At 38.3% G+C, this 19,928-nt stretch overlaps 1 protein-coding gene across 1 annotated transcript in view; it reads left to right on the top strand.

Annotated features, from left to right (window-relative positions):
• The window catches only part of LOC132637244 (desmethyl-deoxy-podophyllotoxin synthase-like), a gene marked incomplete at its 5' end in the record, with an annotated part of 48,663 nt that overhangs the window by 15,565 nt on the left and 13,170 nt on the right, over nt 1–19,928 (top strand). The window contains 2 exons of the mRNA XM_060354362.1: nt 2,162–2,174; nt 6,540–6,551. Coding sequence (XP_060210345.1) covers nt 2,162–2,174; nt 6,540–6,551 — 25 coding nt within the window. The remainder of the gene's footprint in view (nt 1–2,161; nt 2,175–6,539; nt 6,552–19,928) is intronic.

The raw sequence follows: 19,928 nt of genomic DNA on the forward strand, positions 1-19,928 counted from the left end.
TTAGTGACGGGTCTTATCCTTGACGATATCAAGGCTTATCAAAAGAAGAAATTCTTGAGAGATAGTCGTCAATACTATTGGGATGAGAAATATTTATTCCGAACTTGTGCCGACAACATCATTCGGCGATGTGTGGCTGAATTCGACGCCATAATAATCTTGAAAGCTTGCCACGACTCTTCCGTGGGAGGTCATCACAGTGGGAACCGCACTACAGATAAAGTGCTTGAATGTGGCTATTATTGGCCCACCCTTTATCATGATGCAAATTTGATGGTTAAATCTTGTGACCAATGTCAACGCCAAGGGTCAATTGGGAGGAAGCACAAAATGCCAATGAATTTTGTCATGCAGGTTGAGCTATTTGATGTGTGGGGCATCGACTTTATGGGCCCATTTGTGAGTTCTCGTGGTATGCGATACATCCTTTTTGCTGTTGACTATGTGTCCAAGTGGGTTGAATCTGTAGCATTGCCCAACAATGATGGCAAGAGTATCACCAAATTTCTCAAAAGAAACATATTCACAATTTTAGCACTCTAAGGGCAATCATTAGTGATGGTGGCACCCACTTTTGCAATGAGCAATTCGCTAATCTCTTGGAGAAATATGGAGTGCAGCACAGGGTGGCCACTCCTTACCACCCCCAAACAAGTGGGCATGTCGAAGTCTCCAATCGGGAGATAAAGATCATCTTAGCCAAGACGGTTAATGCCAACAGAACTGTTTGGTCATCTAAGCTTGATGATGCTCTTTGGGCTTATAGAACAGCATTCAAGACACCCATTGGCGCTTCTCCTTATCGGTTGTTGTTTGGTAAAGCTTGTCATCTACCTCTTGAACTTGAACACAAAGCTTTGTGAGTATTAAAAAAATTGAACATGAATTGGGACGAAGCAACCAAGCCGCGGTTGTTTCAAATGAATGAAATGGATGAGTTTCGGTATCATGCCTATGAGAGTGCGAGTTTGTACAAATAAAGGATGAAGCACTATCATGATGTCAAACTTTTGAAGAGAGATTCTCAACCGGTTGATTCGGTGTTGCTGTTTAATTCAAGTTTGAAGCTTTTTTCAGGCAAGTTGAAATCCAAGTAGTCCGGCCCTTTTACTTTGGTGAGTGTGTCACCTGATGGGTCAATGAAGTTAAAGTCCGACAATGGGACGCGTAATTTCAGGGTGAATGGCTATCGGGTAAAACACTACCATTGGATGGTTGATGGAGACAAGATTGTTGATGCACACCAGTTAAAACATAGCACCGAACATTAGCATCAAAAGTGGTATTACGTCGAGTCGCGACGTTAAATTGTGCGCTTCTTAGGAGGCAACCCATGTGCATTTTCGAAATATATTTTTTTCATTCCGTTGCTTTTTGTTGTTGTGTTGTTTTAATGTTTGTTGATGTGTTGAGGAACCTAAGTGTTGAACCCAGAAATTGCCAGAAAATTAGTTACAAGACACATTTGATGGAACGTCAATCTAATCGACGAAACGTCGAATTCACCATCGAGTGGATCGCATGAAAGATTGATCACTGGAAATAATGATAAATCGACGATAGGTTTGACGCTCCATCGAACTAATCGACGCTCAGATCGACGGGCATTCTTTTTTTTCATATATTAAAAAAAGGGGGGGTGTTCACTCGACGGAGCGTCGAATTAATCGATGCTCCATCTTTCTTACCAGACGGTTCAACAACGTGGGTTATAAACCCACGATTATTTGCATTATGCCTCATTTCCATAACGTCTCTCTCTCTCTCTCTCTCTCTCTCTCTCGCTCTCTCTCTCTCTCTCTTTCTCTCCACCTCTCCCTCATGCCATAACCATTACCCCAACCCCACCCACTTTTCCCTTCCTACACCACCCCACACCCGCCACTCCCCCTTCCTGACCTACTACTCTGTCCCTCTGTGTGTGTGATTCTTCGGGTGATTTTCCTTCCTTAAGGGCTGAAATCATATTTTTTCCATTTTAAGGTATGTGAATTGTGGATTGTGTGCTCCCTTGTGTTGATTTGTTTTTGCATTCCATGGCTTGTTTTGATTATTTTTGCTTGTTTTGCTTGTTTTTGCTTTTGTTGATTGTTTTTGCATTATTTTATTATTTCGCCTGGGATGCTCATATTTTTTGCTGGGGGTGGTTTTTTGGTTTGTTTGTGGTTGATTGGGTCATTGATCTTTAGTCGAGTCGGAGGGCATTATGACAAACACACCTCATTCATGAGGTTGTTGTTGTTTTGCCCACCAACTGTTCGATGAAATGCCAAAGTATGGCATTGTGTGTCACGATGGCTTTGAGGGCATTACGACCTTCGAGTTGTTTTTCCCTCCAAGTGTTTTCCCTATTCTAACTTAAGCCAGCATGGGGTGAAGTCTTAGTAACCCCAAAATACGTGACGATTGGCACGACGGTCAAAGAAGTGGATGGGATCTGTAGTTTTAGCATGCGAAAACATTCGACGCTTAGTTCAACGGCCCGTCTATTCAATCGACGGAACGTCCTACTCAACGTCAAATGAGCCTTATCAAAAGTTATTAACCAAAACAACATCGACGGTGGATTCGACGACCCGTTGAATCGATCAAAGGGGCGTCTTTCCCACCGTCTTTCAGTTGAAATTTCCAGTGGCTAACAGGAAATCGACGGCCCGTCGAATCGATCGATCGGGCGTCTTTATCACCGTCTTTTAGTTGAAATTTCCAATGGCTAACAAGAGATCAATGGCTTGTCGATCAATTCGACGGGAACTTCGACGTTCCGTCGATCTATTCGACGACTCTTGTAGCACATCGACAGAGCACTGGCAACTTTATCATTATTGCATGTCTTGTACTTTTTCCTGATTCTATTATGTTTCTATGGTTGTCTTAACAATGAAGTGTGTTCTTTTCTGTGGTATGCCTCCAAAGAATCCAGTCAAACGGGGTGGTGGTCCCAGAAAAGGCCGAGGTCGGGGTCAAACAACCCTTACTCTTAGGGATGAACCCTCTGACTCTGAACGTCAAGCGGTAGTCCCAATGACTAGATCGAGGGCACAGACCACCACGCCCCAAGAAGATTCACCCACTTTACTCTCCTCTCAGTCTACAGAGGGGACTTCATTCTCCACATCCGCTGATTCTAGCGATGCAGCAACAGAACAACCAGCTGCTCCTGAGCGAAATTCAGATGAGGAGCAAGAGCGGCTGCAGCTGCAACAGATGGAGATAGCTGCAATCCGCTTACCCTATGAAGGGTGCCGAAAGTACAATGTAAAAGGGGCCACTACAGTCAGCAGGGGTAATCCGAGGAGAAATATTCAGGAAGAACAAATCAGTATGAGCGGCTTAGAGAGCTACCCTTGGATTACCGATCTCATCCAGCACTATCATCTTGAGGCGTTCACACAGCCTCCAGGGGATTATTGCCCGACCATATTTCAAGAATTCTATGCTGCTTATAGAGTAATGCTCGAGCAGCGCCACAAGAACAAAAGAGCTTTGAAAGCTGCCCCTCCATTGAACACAGTGTATGTTCGGGGTGTCCATGTTGACATCTCAGCCCGCACAATCTACAGGTTTTATTTTGGTGATGACTTCGTGGCACCGACCACAGTGAAATATGAGGATAAGTTTGAAAGAAGGGCTGAGCAATCTGTACGGGAATGGTTTGCGACGGTGATGGCTAGAGGGCCGGCGGACCAGGCCTCATGAGTGAGAAACTTGGCTGCCAAAATCCATAAGGCGGATATCATCTTGGAAGCTAAATTTTGATGGAATTTCGTCATATATCAGGCTCTGCCCACGGGAGCAGATAACATAGTCACGCCATACAGAGCAGTGGTTGTTGCTGCCATGCTATCCAGGTACCCAATGAACTTGGGTGATCTGATCAGTAGAGCCATTCGGGCACGCGCACCACAAGAGGTGACAGCCTTGATATTCCCATGCCTTATCACGCAGTTGTGTAGGTTGGCCCAGGTGAGGCACATTGATATATTTGCAGCTACTCTTCCCGCAACAAAGGTGTGCGACATCACATGGAGTAGGGATGAGACCCTCCGTACATCTCAGGCCACCAGTACTTCATTGCTAGATCTCATGGGTGAGCAGGCTGAGCCTGTCATGGATTCAGTACCACAGGGCACAGTTGATATAGGCACGGAAGGACTGTCTACAACAGAGGCCTCCACACCATCTGTAGTTGATGCTACCCCTTCTTCAGAGGCACCACCTCGGCCTACTATTCCATCTGCATCTCCTATTCCTCCGTCAACCGCAACATCAGCTTCCGAGGATATCTTTGTCCTCAACAGAGCCAACTTCAGAGAGTTTGCAATCAAGGAAGAGCGTGCTGATTAGCAGGTGACCCAAATATTACAACAGTTAGGTAGGTTTGTCCGGAAAGAGATTGCACTGGAGTTGGAGCCTCTTCAGGAGGCTATGGAGAGGCATCATGCTAGAGTTAATGCACGACTCAACAGTTTAGAGATGCGGATACTCACTATTGAGAAGAAGAGTGAGTCTGGTACTTCAGGAGATATGAAGACCGAGCTTGACCAACTCCGAGCTGAGATTGCGGCCCTTCGGACAAGAGAGCAGGTTATTGTGGATGACCCGACACCACCTGCACCGGTCGCCAGCATTTTCGATTTGATCAGAGTAGTTTACTTGGTGACTGAGAATGAGCCTACGGAAAGTCGCAAGAGAAAGAGGCATGTCATATTGGCTGATAATGATAATGAAGAGGAGGATAATGAGGATAAAGACCCTGAGCTTCAGGAGGGTATTCGGCGGTCGCGCCTGGACATGAGGTTCACCGGCGTATCTTCCAGCACTAGTGCTATCCCAGCACCAGTCAGGACGATCACGATAGCTCTTCAGGACCTGCAGCCAATGAGCCAGTTAGCTCCACTACTTCAGTCCACTGAGCCAGCAGTAGAGAGGGCCCCCATTCGCACTGCTGTGGAGGAGACACCTCAGCAACAACAACAGGATTAGGGCATTTCAGGTCGGCCCCGCCACCATAGGGTGATGGTATGATTTTTTGATGCATTGGGGATGATGCATCCTCTTTTTGCTGGGGATGGGGTAACCTGATGTACTTCATAGTATATATTTGTTAAATTTTATTTAAAGTAATTGTGACTTTCATGGTTATTGTATTTTGAACTTTTGGCATGAATTTTGAATAAAAAAGGATATTTGTGAACTTGAAAATGGATTGATTTGAAATTGACCCCTCCGAAAGTTTATTGAGTATCTCATGTTGTAATGAATTGACATGTATGGTTCTTTTTATGACATCATAGATATTAAAGTGTGGATGAATTGAGTGTTCAAATCCTTATGCCATTGTGAGTATGAAAACTTCTTGTGTTCATTTTTAGCATATGTGGATCTAGAACTTGCCTGGTAGGTCGTGCTATATTGCTTAGGATTGTCGGTTGTGAAGTGATCATAGGCTTTCCTTCTAAATAGTCATGTCAACCTTAAAAATCCCAAAACCTATTCTATATGAATATCACTAGTTCCCACGTTAAGCCTTTGACTTTTTCGTTTGATTAGCTGTAACAAACCTTTTCCCTACTTCATGAATTCATTCCATCTTTGCACCTATTCCCTCCTTGACAGTACTAGAGAAAAGAGGCAAATTGCCTAAGCTGGGGGTGGTATATGTGTGAAGTAAAGGCCAAGAGCCTAAAGCTGGGGGTGTGTGAGTTGTATAGTCGAGAACTGGATGTGATAGCAGATTAAATTTGAGAAAAGTTTTTAAAAAAATTCATGTATATATATATATATATCTGTGTGTGTGTGTGTGTGTGTGTGTGTGTGTGTGTGTGTGTGTGTGTGTGTGTAGTTTTATAATAATAATAATAATAATAATAATAATAATAATAATAATAATAATAATAATAATAATAATAATAATAATAATGTCTCATAAAAAGATTGTAAATTCTAGTAAGAGTAAAATCACATCTTAGTCATGAGTTGAAGAATGAATAGATTAGGCACGAGAAGAAACGTCAAATTCTGTAGTATCGAGGAGGATGAGTCACTAATTCCCAAATGAGTATCCTACCCGTCCCCAAACCTACATGACAACCCAAGAACAAGTCCTATAGTGATCACAACTGAACCATCCGAAAATGTTAGGCATTGAAATTAAAGGCAAGCATATGGTATCTGCACTTGTAAATCATGAACTTCTTTGTGAGCGCGAGTGCTTTCTATTCTCATCCATCCTTGTCTCGATTCTTATTGTAAAATTTTGCATGGGACATTCTCTAATCTAAGTGAGGGCATAATGGTGAATACTCGCACGCATAAATGCTTCTAATAATGTGATGCCATCGATTGAAGCGTCATGGTCAATACTAATAAGTTTGTTTTGAAAGAACCCTGTTTGGGAATGAGAAAAGAGGGAGTTGATTTGAAAAATGCACATGCCGGTGCGATGAGCAAGCACCATTATAGTCACTTTTACTTTATTTTTAGCACAGTTGTAATTTTATTATGTGGTTGTTTTGTCTGACTTGCTTGAGGACAAGCAAAGATCCTAAGTTGAGGGTATTGATGTGCCGTGGATTTGTGGCACATTCGACGTCTTTTTACTATGAATTTTGGTTGTTTTCAAGTAAGTCTGGTTCTCGTTAATATGTTTTGTTGTGTTTTAGGAAAACAATGGCCCAAAAGCAAAAAGCAAAGACCAAAGGAAAAATTGGCCAGAAATGAAGAATCGACGTTCCGTCGATCAGCCGACAAACCATCCTTTGAAGCGTCGATAAGCTCGATTTTCCAGTGATGACAAAGTTGAAGACGATAAAGGACGGAGGAATCGACGAAGCGTCGAACTAATCGACGCTTCGTCGTTTGTATCGTCAAGCAGGATCTCTCAACCAGAAGAGAGAAAGACGGAATACTCGACGGACCGTCAAACTGGTCGACGGCATCGTCGAACTGGTCGACGGCATCGTCGAACTGGTCGACGGCATCGTCGAATGGAACACATTTCTGAAGGTACAAAAGAAGGAGAAATCGACGGAACGTCGAACGATCGACGGTCCGTCGATCTTGCTATCGGGGCCAATTTTGTCAGCAGCTGATGTGCGTTTTTTTGGAGCCTATTTAAATAACATTTTAGGTTATTTTTGCTAGCAGATTATTATTATAACCACGTGAACAAAGTTCCATTTGTTGGTGAGCATTGAATACTCCCCTTTTGGAGCTTAGTGAAGACAATAAGATTCCATTATCCATCATCTTTATTACACTTTGTAAGCTTTATGTCTCATTTATTACTTACTACTTTTGAGACCATAATGTGTGAGTAGTTTCTTTAATTAAAGTTGTGGACCCAAAATGATGGGTGCTATGTAATGGGTGTCTAACATTGTATATATATATATATATATAATGGGTTGTGATGTGTTTTATTATTACTCATATTCATTATTCATTAGTGGTTGCAAACACTTGTTCGTGCACAAACCCTAGTTTATTTGAAAAGATGAACTAGGGTGTGATTCAAAATAATATAACAAGGACTCGAGGCGCTAACCCTCGTTTAATGAACTCTCTTAGGGATAAGGTGAGTTCTACTTGGCATATTTAATCAATCTTATTTACAACTTTTCTGCATTTGGGAAAATCATGAAAAGAAATACTTTCTAACTATTGGAAAATATTAGAAAGTGCATTAGAGATTAAGTGCATATATAATTCTGACCCATTAGAAATATATTATATTGATACCCATATCATAATATCAAATCATCACGGGGACACAACTTTGGTTCTCCAAATCAAAACAAATTCCAAACATTTCACAATAGCGGATACAAACCAAATCTCTTTTCAAAACATTCGGAATAGGATTAAAGCCTTTAAAGACTAGTATCGCATACAATTAGTACCCTTTTCTCTCCATATTCCCTGTGGGATTCGACCCCAACCTTGTTTGGGTTACTATATTTGACAATGTCCGCTTTACGCCATTAATGGGTGTAATTTGAGCGTATCAGTCTCTATTTTCACCACTAGTGAAAAGGTTTCTTAGTAGTTAAGTCCCTCTCTTTGGCTGTATTCTTTTACCATAAGTCTTGCTTTGTATCTTTCAATGGTGCCATCTGCTTTGTTTTTTATTTTATAAACCCACCTACAACCAATTTCTTTCTTCCCTTGAGGCAGCGCAACTACCTTCCATGTCTTGTTGTCTTCAAGTTCTTTGATCTCAGCCTGTATTGCCTCTATCCAAAGAGGATCCTTTGCTGCATCTGTATAAGTGTTAGGTTTAGAAGTTGCTGAGTAATTTGAGATAAAGCACTGATATGGGATAGATAAGTTGTCATAGCAAACTGCATTTGCTATGGGATATTTTGGATCCAGTTTGACTTTGTGTACTCCTTCTTATGTCTGCAACTATGAAATCTTTATGCCAAATAGGTGGTCTTGTGCTTCTTTGTGATCTTCTGGAATTATTGCCCAGAGTTGCATTGATGGATGGTGTTGATACATCAATAATCTCCATGCTAGTATGGTTCTCAAGTGGAGCTTCAATATTAGGTGCAATAATAGGTGCACCAGATAAGTCATCATCCTCCAAAAAAATATCTGAATCATGCAATGAATCATGCATTAGTTGAGATACAGTTGATACTGTTTGCTGAAAGGGAAAAATATCTTCAGTAACAGTGACATCTCTACTGATGAAGAATTTGTTATTTTCCATATCCAGCAACCTATAGACCTTCTGGTGAGTACTATATCCCATCATGACTACTTTGATTGCCCTTGGTCCAAATTTGTCCTGTTTGACTAAGTTGGTGTCATAACATAAACAACTAATGACTCTCATATGTTGTAAGTCTGGTACCTTACCCTACACCATTTCATTGGGTGATTTCTTGTTAAGAACTATAGATGGTATTTCTTTAATGATGTATACTACAAACTCAACACAAATACCCCAAAATCTAGATGACAATCTGCCTTGAAATCTAATGGCCCAAGTAGTTTCTAATGTATGTCTATGCTTCCTCTCCACCACCCCATTTTGTTATGGGGTGTATGGATAGGAACTTTGGTGTACAATACCTCTAAACTTGAAAAGGTCAGTACAATGATAGTTAAAAAAACTCAGAGTCATTATCAGCTCTAAACATTTGTATGCTCTTATTGAATTGAGTCTGAACCATAGCAACAAAGTTTTTAAGCAAGAAAACAACATCAGACTTGACTCTCATTAGGAAAACCCATGTCCATCTAGAGTGATCATCTACTAAAGTGAGAAAATACCGCATGCCATTATGTGTAACTTCCTTATAAGGCCCCCATACATCCATATAAACTAACTGAAACAAATCACTACTTCTAGAAGTACTGATTGGGAAAGGTACCCTAGTCTGTCTAGCTAGAGGACAGATGCTACAGTTATTAATATCAAAACACTTATCATGTTGAAAGACTGGGATTCTCCTCAGAACTGCCATAGGGACATGTCCCATTCATCTATGCCATGTTGCTGCATCCACATCCTTGTGTATGGTAAAAGAAGATTTTCCTGCCATACTCCTTTGGCCAGGCTTAGAATACATCACATATAGTCCTTCTTGTTCCTTACCGATCTCCCTCACCTTGCTAGTGAAGAGATCTTGAAACATGCAAAAATCAAGAAAAAACATGGCACAACATTGCAGTTCTTTTGTCAGTTTTGAAACAGACAATAGGTTGAACTTGAATACTGGCACACATTGCACATTACTAATAGTATTACCTTCTGTCAACTAAAAATCCCTATGTGGGAAATATTAACTGCTTCTCCTGTTGGTAATTGTACTTTGTTGGCATCAGCAATTGATGTTTCGTTCTTTAGCATGCCTTTGTCACCAATCATGTGATTAGTGGCTCCCCGCTTAATCCACTTGATATAATCATCATTATTACATAGTGAATTATCTGCAAAATTACCAGCATATGTTGCATTACCTGCCAGATTAGCACTTGCATCACTTGTAGTGCACCTGTTAAGCATTTGCAAAAGTTGATTATACTGCTCTTGAGTGAAAACTGGTGATGAAGTAGATTCCAGTGTCCTCCCATGAGTGTATCCTGCATTTTGTCCTGCAATTGGATGTGTGACCATAGTTGCCTTCTTCTTGCTTTTAAAATTTTCTGGATAGCCAATCAACTCATAGTAATTTTATCTAAGATGTCCCTTCTGAAAACAGAAATCACACTTCATCAGCTTGTAACAGTCTGCTCTTGTGTGGTCTTTGATGTTGCAAAAATCATAATAAGAGGAAGAGTAGTTCCTCCTCTGGCGTGATTGTTCTGAGCCTGAAGCTCCTGAACTTGACCCTGAGCCCTTAGAAGTGTCTAAGGCTGTAGGATTAAACTTGTTTGTCACCACACAGTTGCTTCCCACCAATAGCTTTTGACTCTCATCCTGTACTATCATAGCAGAAGCCTGGTTCACATTAGGCTTAGGATTTATCATTAGTATTTGTGACCTAGCATGAACATATCCATCACTAAGTCCCATTAAAAATTGAAACAACTTTTTTCTCTACATGTATTCAACAAAATCCTTAGACTCTTCACAATTGCAGGCAAGTGTAGGTGCAATTGAATAATGTTCATCCCATAGATCTTTCAGCCTATAGTAGTATACTGATACAGAAGACACACCTTGCACAACTGTTGCAATCTCATTGTGCAAATGATATGCCCTTAAGGTATTCACCTTATCAAACCTCTCCTTCAAGTCCTTCCACACTAAGAATGCATCAGATTTGACTAATATTCAACTAAGCAAACATGTCTACATATTCTTCATAAGCCATGAAACTACTATAGCATTACATCTTTCCCACCTTTTTTGCATATCACCTTGGTAGTTACTTTTCGCAACAGATCCATCAATAAAAGCTAGTTTATTCTTTCCTAAGAGTGAAAGCTTCATTGCTCGACTCCACGACATATAGTTATCCATTCCAATTAGTTAAATTTCTATCAATAAGGAACTGGGTGTATCTGAAGGATGCAAATAAAGTGGATGATTATAGTCAAGTATTGTGCTATCAGAGGTTATACTTGCAGTGTTTTCCATAGTTTCAGTTGAATATGCTATCAATCGATCTTAATATGTCAAGATTGGCTTAAAAGCAATAATAAAAAACCACAAATGCAGCAACAAACAGACTTCAATAAGGTGCACTTACAATCGGAAGCAAAACAGATGCTCAAAACTGGATCAAATGCCAAAAAAAAAAAAAAACTTTGATGAATCTCTCGATTCCTTTTTCTTTGCTGCGAAAAGGATTCCTAGATTCATTCAATCATGCTTTGATACCATGATAACTTTCAGTTACTCCATTAAAATATTGATCAAACAAACTTAACCAACTACCATAGCAGCTGATTACTAAGCCAATCGAATCAAAACAGTAAGTAGATAAAGAACAGTTGGAAGAAGAAGATGTGAGAGAAGAAAGGAAGAGAAGATGGTATTGAGATGACTAGAAGGAAAATGAAAATGTGTTGATTACAATACAATCGTGCAACTGCTTATATAATGCAGTGATCAACATATGAAACATATCTATAACTAACTTGATCAACTACCTAACCAACTATGCCACTAACTAATCGACAGCTGTTGCACAACTGTACAAAACTCACAAATAAGCCAGCTCAGCATTGATCAGCCATGATCATACTCAACAGTGTGCATGTGTACAATAATGGATTATGAAATGAAAATTTAAGAAAAGATGTGCACTGGTGCGTACAAGGAAGAAAACAAAAATGAGGAGCAATTTTTGTCGTTTCTTTCGATTGAATAAAAATATCACGATGAATATATCAATCAACTGTTTCTAAATAAAAAATAAGGGAAGTTAAATAACCAGACTAAGCAATAATTCAAAAATAATTAATTTGAGAATACTAGAACAAATGAACCTTTTTTTTTTTTTGGGAGTTTCTTTCTTTAAAACACAAAACTTGTACACTAAAAATAGTGAATATTTTTTTGTCTGTTTTTCATTTTCACAAACAAACCTACTAAAAATGAAATAAAAGTTAAAATCTCAAGATTCGACTAAAAAGGAAAATTAGATTCTAAGACGGTGAAACACCCCGCAGAGGGTCAAAAATCACGTGTCTACAATAATGTAATGGGACATTCATTTAATTATTATGATGTATTAACTGATTTTGACGAATAGGCAGAGTTGGTAAAATTTATGGAATGCCCAAAAAAAAAAAAAAAGAACTCCTCAGATATTCTAGCAATGAAGAGGTTTGAAAGTGGCTAAATAAAGTTTCTTAATGTACTGTTTTGCTCTTTAATTCCTTAGTTGCTGCCTTTTGATATTTCTATTCACAGACTTACTAATTGAAGTATTATACATTTAATTGATCAATGCAAGCCTTCAATTCTGGCAACGAAGAGGTTGTGAAATAGCCAATTAAAGCTTTTATAATTTATTTTTTACTACAACAAGTGCTTTGGTAGATACATGGAACTTGCCCTTATAATTAATTTAATTATCATTTAATTAATTTTTAGTTATTTATTGGTAGACAGATTTACTATTTGGTATAAAAAATAGTATACGAGTAGTGTTTAGATGAGGGGTAAAATAGTTCTTTCAATATTTTATGGACATTCAACTTTACAACTTAGGAGCATCTCACTTTTAGTATTATATGATGATTGTTGTAAACATGTGATTTTTGACCCTCCCCGGGGTGTTTCACCTTCTAGTGTCTAAATATTTCTTTTAATTTAGTCTTGACGTGTCGATTTTATTCTATTTTATTTAGTAGGTTTATTTACGGAAATAAGAAAAAAGGGCCAAACAATATTCACTCTTTTTAGAGTACAAGTTTTGTGTTTCGAAAAAAAAAAATTAAAGAATAGGTTTCTCTTAATCTAGCTTTTTTGGTTAATTGCTTTTTATGAATTTTTCCTTAGTCTTTTGCTTAGTTTTGGTTTAAAGGTTGTTGATTAATATATTATCTTGGTATTTTTATATATCCTATTAATAGAAAAGAAAAGGAAAAATTGAACCAATGATAGCCCGCCACTTGGCAAAATTCCACCCTATCCACACAAAAAAGCACATTACATTTTGGGATGAGAATCCTTTCATCCTTCAAGATATTTTTATTCATATGGGTATTTTGGGAAAAGGAAAAAAAGGAACAATGCACTCAAAACTCTAGATTAGACACATATAAAAGGCTAAATATAGAAACTTAGGCATGGACACAATAACCTATCAGCCGCAACACACACACTACACCCACTACACCCAAGACCCTAACACTACAATCATCCACTACCCCTAGAATTCCCTACAGCTAAGCAGCCGCATGCGAGAGACCCCTTACACACAATCGTCCTAATAAACCTAGAGACTTCACCTACACATAGAATCAGCCATAGTAGCTAAGAAAAGAAGGAATGAGCTCACTCCATTTTTGGTGTCATCAAACACCATGAAATTCATTTATTTTTCCATGTAAAAGATCCATAAGCTCACCCTTTTAACTCCAACAAAAACCAGCCCCAAAACAGCCATGTAAAGGACATTTTCTTTCTCCATTTTAGTCCACCGAACACCACCATGGATATCAACCATAAACTCACCCAAAACCCCCATAAATCAGCTTTCAAAGTTTTTGTTCGCCTGAGTTTATTTTATTTTCAAGACACATATTGAGTTTTGTGGTTGAGGTACGGTCAAGGTTTCTGGTCCAATATTCTTGTTTTCAAGTTCTATTGGTGTGCTTTTGTTTTATATAATCCAAGCTTGGAAACTCTTTATTAACACAGTGGAAGAAGTTTTACTCCATAAAGGTCCAATCTTTTTCCATTTCAATTATTGTTTCATCAAATGACTGCTTTTGTCTTTTTCCTTTTCTATTTGGTATTTTTGCTTTGTGTCACAGTTACTTGTTAAATTGATATTGAAATATAGGGGTTTAAGCTAATAAGTTAATCGACTTCGTTTCAATTAACTTAGAGCAAATATGGTATTCTAATCATTACTATTAGCATTTGGCTTCATGTTACATTTGCTCTGTTCATTATTTATTAGATTGTTGTGTTAGTTTATTTGCTTTTCTCATAAAGAAAGAAATCCTAGTCTGTAGTCGATGTGAATGAAAGTTTTGGAAAGCTTGCTGAATTTTAAGGTTAAAGAAATAAGCACAAGTTACATTATCATGAATGAAAAAATATAATCATCTTGTTGTTGATTCAAATTAGATACTTAAATGATATATGGGTGTTGTGATTAATTACTATATTAATTAAAGAATATTTGGTTCTAAACTAATCATTGTGACGTTGTTGGCTGGAGGTGTTTATTTAAAGTGGGAATCTTTTGCTAAAGGTCCATTTTCTTAATGCATCTTCTGTTCATGAGTAATTTAATTTCATGCTCTCCGATAATTTCCTTAACCATTTTTTGTTGCTTTTCTTTAGTTTTAAATTACACTGCTATTATTAGTAGAAAATTGTAGTTTCTCGTTTACCCTGTTTTGCGAATGATTGAGCTATTGATAAACTAATATGAAGGAACCGGGTTTGGTGACACAGTAAGAACTAAAACAATTAATCATGGCTCACAGTTTTCGGCCTTGGTATAAAAAAGAGCGGAAAAATCAATTGTAAGGGAGCGAGATGGGCGGCGAATTTATTTAAAACCCATTGTCGAAAGAGTGGAAATAAATAATAACCGGTTAATAAAGAAAGGTCTCGGATTTTAGAGACAAATAATTGCTTCTAACAGTAGACTCTTTAGGCGCGTATAATAATAATTGTGTTGACCATGTGTACAGACCCGTTCCTTAGTTAAATGTATACAATCAAAGAAAAGTCATGTGGGTCATCCCGTTCCTTGACACTCTAATAATAATTGTGTTGACCATGTGGACAGACCCCGTTCCTCGGTTAAAAGCATATAATTAAAGAAAAGTCATGTGGGTCATCCCGTTCTTTGACACTCTTAATAATTGTGTTGACCATGTGGGCAGACCCATTCCTCGGTTAAATACATATAATCAAAGAAAAGTCATGTGGGTCATCCCGTTCCTTGACACTCTAATAATAATTGTGATGACCATGTGGACAGACTCGTTCTTTGGTTAAATGCATATAATCAAAGAAAAGTCATGTGGGTCATCCCGTTCCTTGACACTCTAATAATAATTGTGTTGACCATGTGGACAGACCCGTTTCCTTGGTTAAATGCATATAATTAAAGAAAAGTCATGTGGGCCACCCCGCTCCTTGACACTCTAATAATATAATTAATAAAAGACCTTGTGTGCATACACACTCCTAATTTTAAACAATTAAAACACGTTTTATCCAAGAATTAATTATAACCAAGTATAAGCCGCTAAAAGCGACCCTGCTAGAACCACAGGACTCGGGGAATGCCTAACACCTTCTCCCCGGTCAACAGAATTCCTTACCCAGTCTTTTGTTTTCGCGGACCAAAAATAAAGAGTCAATTCCTTTTGACTAGGGATTCAATAAGATGACTTAGAACACCAAAACTCAATTCCAAGTGATGATTCTGTAAATAAATAATCCCTATCCAAAACCGTCACTTCAAATGGAAAAGCCCTTAAAGAAATAAAAATTCGTGTGTGTTCATCGCGCGGGGCCTAAAAAGGGGTGTGACACTAGGCATATTCGAAATCTAGATTAGAAATCATGAAGATTGATACCTATATTGCTAATTTTCTATCATTCAAATTAGGTCAAAACCAACCCTAGAATTTGAAAAAACGGGCCCCACAAGGGAAAAACGGGAAACTCAGGGGTAAAATATAAAATTAAACACTAGGTGATCAAAACCCAACAACCAATTGCTAAATTAACTCATGGATTCACCAAATTTAGAGATTCAAGCAAAACCCCCAATTTTGGGTATAAACCTAACTCTTTGATTCAAGGATTCAACACTAATAATGGAAGATATATGATTAACATCCCTAGATACATCATAATCTAGCATAACCCCAATCAATTTCTTCATTTAAAAGTCTAAATAGAGTTTTCATTAAATCCACTTTTATCTTCCATTACTAAGGAATTAATAAGAAAAAAGAAATCTATGATGATTAGGAACAAATTAGTAAAGAGGTTGGCAAGACTTACCACCAAGAGTTTTCTCCAAGATTCTTCTAAAATAGTCCCCAAGAACTCAATTTTCGTAATGGGAATAAATGATAGACTAAGGGCTTATTTAATACACACTTAATGAAATAACAGGCCCGATTCCGTCACGGAAGCATCGCCCCAGCGCCACACCAGGCCGCCCTGACGGTCTGGGCAAAAGTCACTTGGCCGCCTCAGTGGCCATCCCACCGCAGTAGCGGTGCCGCACTGGCGGACACCAGGCACCAGATTCCCACATAATTTTCTAAGTCTCAATCAAAATCCTAAACCACTCCTGAGGCCATCTGCTCACAAACCACATACACAGACCCACATAAAAACACGTTACGAACGCACTCGTGGCCTCGGAATGCCAACGGAGGTCTCGTTGACTGAGTCAACCCCTGATACCTCATTACCAACTTCCCAACCCAAGTCCCAAAATGCATCTGAGTGCAGTGGGAACCGAACCAGATATACACACAAGATCTAAATGACCATCCGGACCTTTGGAAATCGAGAAATTTCCGAAAAAGGTTCGTTTACCCAAAAGTCAACTTTAGTCAACACTTTTTTGCTTAAAGCCCAAAATTTATAAAAACGTCGCCCGAATCAAATCTAGACATCTCAGGAAGTGTGCCAACGGTCCTCTCGGGTCAAAATGAGCTAACCAAGCTCGAAAAAGGGGCAGAAATGCCGAAAAGACTATAATGACCAAACGGGTCGTTACAAGTAACATCTTGTAAAAGAGATGATAAAATTCAAAAGTTAAGAGATATATACTAAGTGTTAATTCCCTCGCACCAGGTCTTAGTCCTTCAACCATGTTTACACTATATGCCAAGCCCATATCACTGAAAATTGAATCTAGGTTCAATATTGGTCAATCTACTAAATGAGTGACATGTTATCATATCTATCAGCTATATATCTGCTTAGACAATTTTGTTAAACCAAAATAGATAATGTAAGTTTAATTCAACCCAGAATTCCAAAGTTACACCTTTGGGTTGGAAAATAAGTTGTTGTACCTTCAAGGACCTCATGACGGGAAAAGCTTACTTGTCATTCAATTGAGCCATCCATTTTAATTGCGGGGGATTAGCAATAAGTGCTAGCATATCACACAAAATTGCAAATGGATGCATACACTGTAATTTGAATAGTGATTGGGCTGTTATTGCTCGTGGTCACAACGCGAAAATCCCGTCACCTCAAATGATCGGATCGCATCTTTTCACCATTCACTGATGCACACAGACGTCGGTTGATGAGATTTATAACCAATCCCTTAGTAGAAAAAGGTACGTATTTTTCTATTTGAAACTGAAGTTACTCAAGGCTCAAGTGGCATCAGAAACAGGGATGCAAAATCGAACCCGACCCTAAGTGTTGTCTGCACTAATTTACAAGTACACGACAGTTGCAGTCGAACTCCTTTAAACCATCCGTGTTCACACAAGTTGTGAATTTACGTCAAATATTCGATCCACCACTACCAACACGGGCAATTGGGAATATTTTTTATATTAATCCCCTAGCAACGACTGTGAATAAGATAGGACAATCGCCAAAGTGATTCGTGAGCGAAGGAAAGCTAAAGAAGAACTCAACACCGGCAATTGAACTATATTTTAGCATATGCCTCGCTTTGGATTTTATTTTGTATTTGAGACTTTATTACACTTTATTGAGAAACTACCTTTGAACTTAATTGGAATCTCATATGGTTTATGTATTTCTTGTAAAAATAGTTTTATTCCGTGTGATGACGCCTATAGAGTAATAACATTCGTAGACCGCTTATCACAACTTTGGATTTGCGTTCTTGACAAACTTAGTATCAGAGCTTAGGCTTTAAAATCCTGTGAGTCAAGAAGCGGTATTATTGATATAAGCATATATGTTTTGATGATTGACAAAGTAAATGAACAAAGATAGCAATCCAACCTTAGAGACTGTTGAGATAAAGTGATTGAGAATGAATTGCATACAGAAAAACGATAGACAAAGCTATTGAACAAGGTGGGTGAACCAGGTTTGGGGACATGATCTACTCAAGAGAGTTGCAGACAAACAAAACACATGAACACATGAACCAGGTCTGCAAACGTGTTCCAACATAGAGACAAGTGCAATGAAAAGATCAGAAACATATTCAGAACAAGAGTGAATGAACCAGGTTTGTGAGAGAATAAGTCAGAGACAGATGCTGAACAATGGTGAATGAAACAGGTTTATTAACATGTTCCATCTTAGACAGTGATAGGATTCAGAGGTGAAAGAAGCAGGTGCTTGAACCAAGTCCAAGAACATGTTCCAGCTCACAGTCTTACTGCGAGTAGGATTTGTGTTTTATGGTAAAGACTTGGCGGACAATTTTGTAGGATTTCTTGCCTAATATATCGAGATAATTCAAAACCCTACAAGGACACTGAAGACGCGTGGATGCAAGAATCCCAAGTCAACTCAAACCCTAACTTTCATTATGGGCCTTACCACGTAAGAATTGAGTTTTAGCCGACTTAAGGCAAGCCTAGAGCTATAAATACTCATGCCATGTCATGAATAAAGTTTGTACACATACAAAGAGAGAAAATCATAAATTGAGCAAACGCTGTCAAAGCTATAATTGAGAGAGTTCTGTTACCATAGAGCGACCCTGATACTACGAAGAAGATCAAAGAAGTTGTTCTACAGAGTTTATGTTTTACAGTTCTTGAGTCTAGATTTATGTATTAGGTTGTTTATCGAGTTGTACCTTTATCTTTCATAGAAGCATAAATTATAGGTATAAATAGTTAGTCAAATTCAACTTCAAGTTGGGATAACTTGAAGTGAGCTTTCTAGTCTAAGGAGATTAGTGAGATAGGAATTAGAGTTTATTTCCTACAGAGGTTATAACTTGAATTTTCACAGGCTCACAGTTGTAGTGGAGTTTTGGGAAAAATCTTACAGAGGTGTAGGTTGTGGTTTTATCACTCTTGTGAGTCGGATGGTTTCCACATAAATGTTTTGTGTCCTTACCTTCCTGTTTTTTAGTATTCCGCAACCGCTAAGCTTGGAACATGTACCTAAACATGTTCTATCTCATATGCGAAAATCTGATGCTGAGAAGGATAGAAAATAAATCGTGCAAATTAACAAATATCTTATACAGTCTCGGTTATGAATATGTTACTATACTAAACAAACTTATAAAGGGAAGGCGTCACGGCTGCATGTTAGAAACTTTTCAATTAAATCTCGACCTTTGGGGTCAAATCTGACCGTTAATGAGTTTTTCAATTAAATCTCGACCTTTGATTATTGTGAGGAGGAGCAATTCTCAGAAATTTCATTTGTCCCACATCGGTTTGAGATTAGGGTTTATCAAAATTAGGGCTATATAAATGAGAACCCCCATTTCTACCATTGATAGACCTAGACACAGAATATTACATATATTCACCCAAAAAAAAAACTTGAATTACCTAGGGTTTTAGAACATTGCTGAGACCTTTAATTATTCAAGTTAAGTTCAAAGTTTTAAATATTTTTTATTCTTGTCTTGTGGATGAGTGTTGAGGGTTTGGAGAAAAAAGGTCTTCCAGCTTCATTCTAGATCAAAGGTTGCACCCAAGAAAGGTAATTTTCTTTCCTTTAAGTGTTTTTAATTTTGTTGTGCTTTAGTTGTTGTTATAGTTAATTATTTTCTAGTGATAGTTTAGTGTTATCGATTTTTATGCTTTAGTTGTTGTTTAGTTAATGGTTT

This window comes from Lycium barbarum, chromosome 4, assembly GCF_019175385.1.
Source record: "Lycium barbarum isolate Lr01 chromosome 4, ASM1917538v2, whole genome shotgun sequence".
NCBI classification, from domain to species: Eukaryota; Viridiplantae; Streptophyta; class Magnoliopsida; order Solanales; family Solanaceae; genus Lycium; species Lycium barbarum.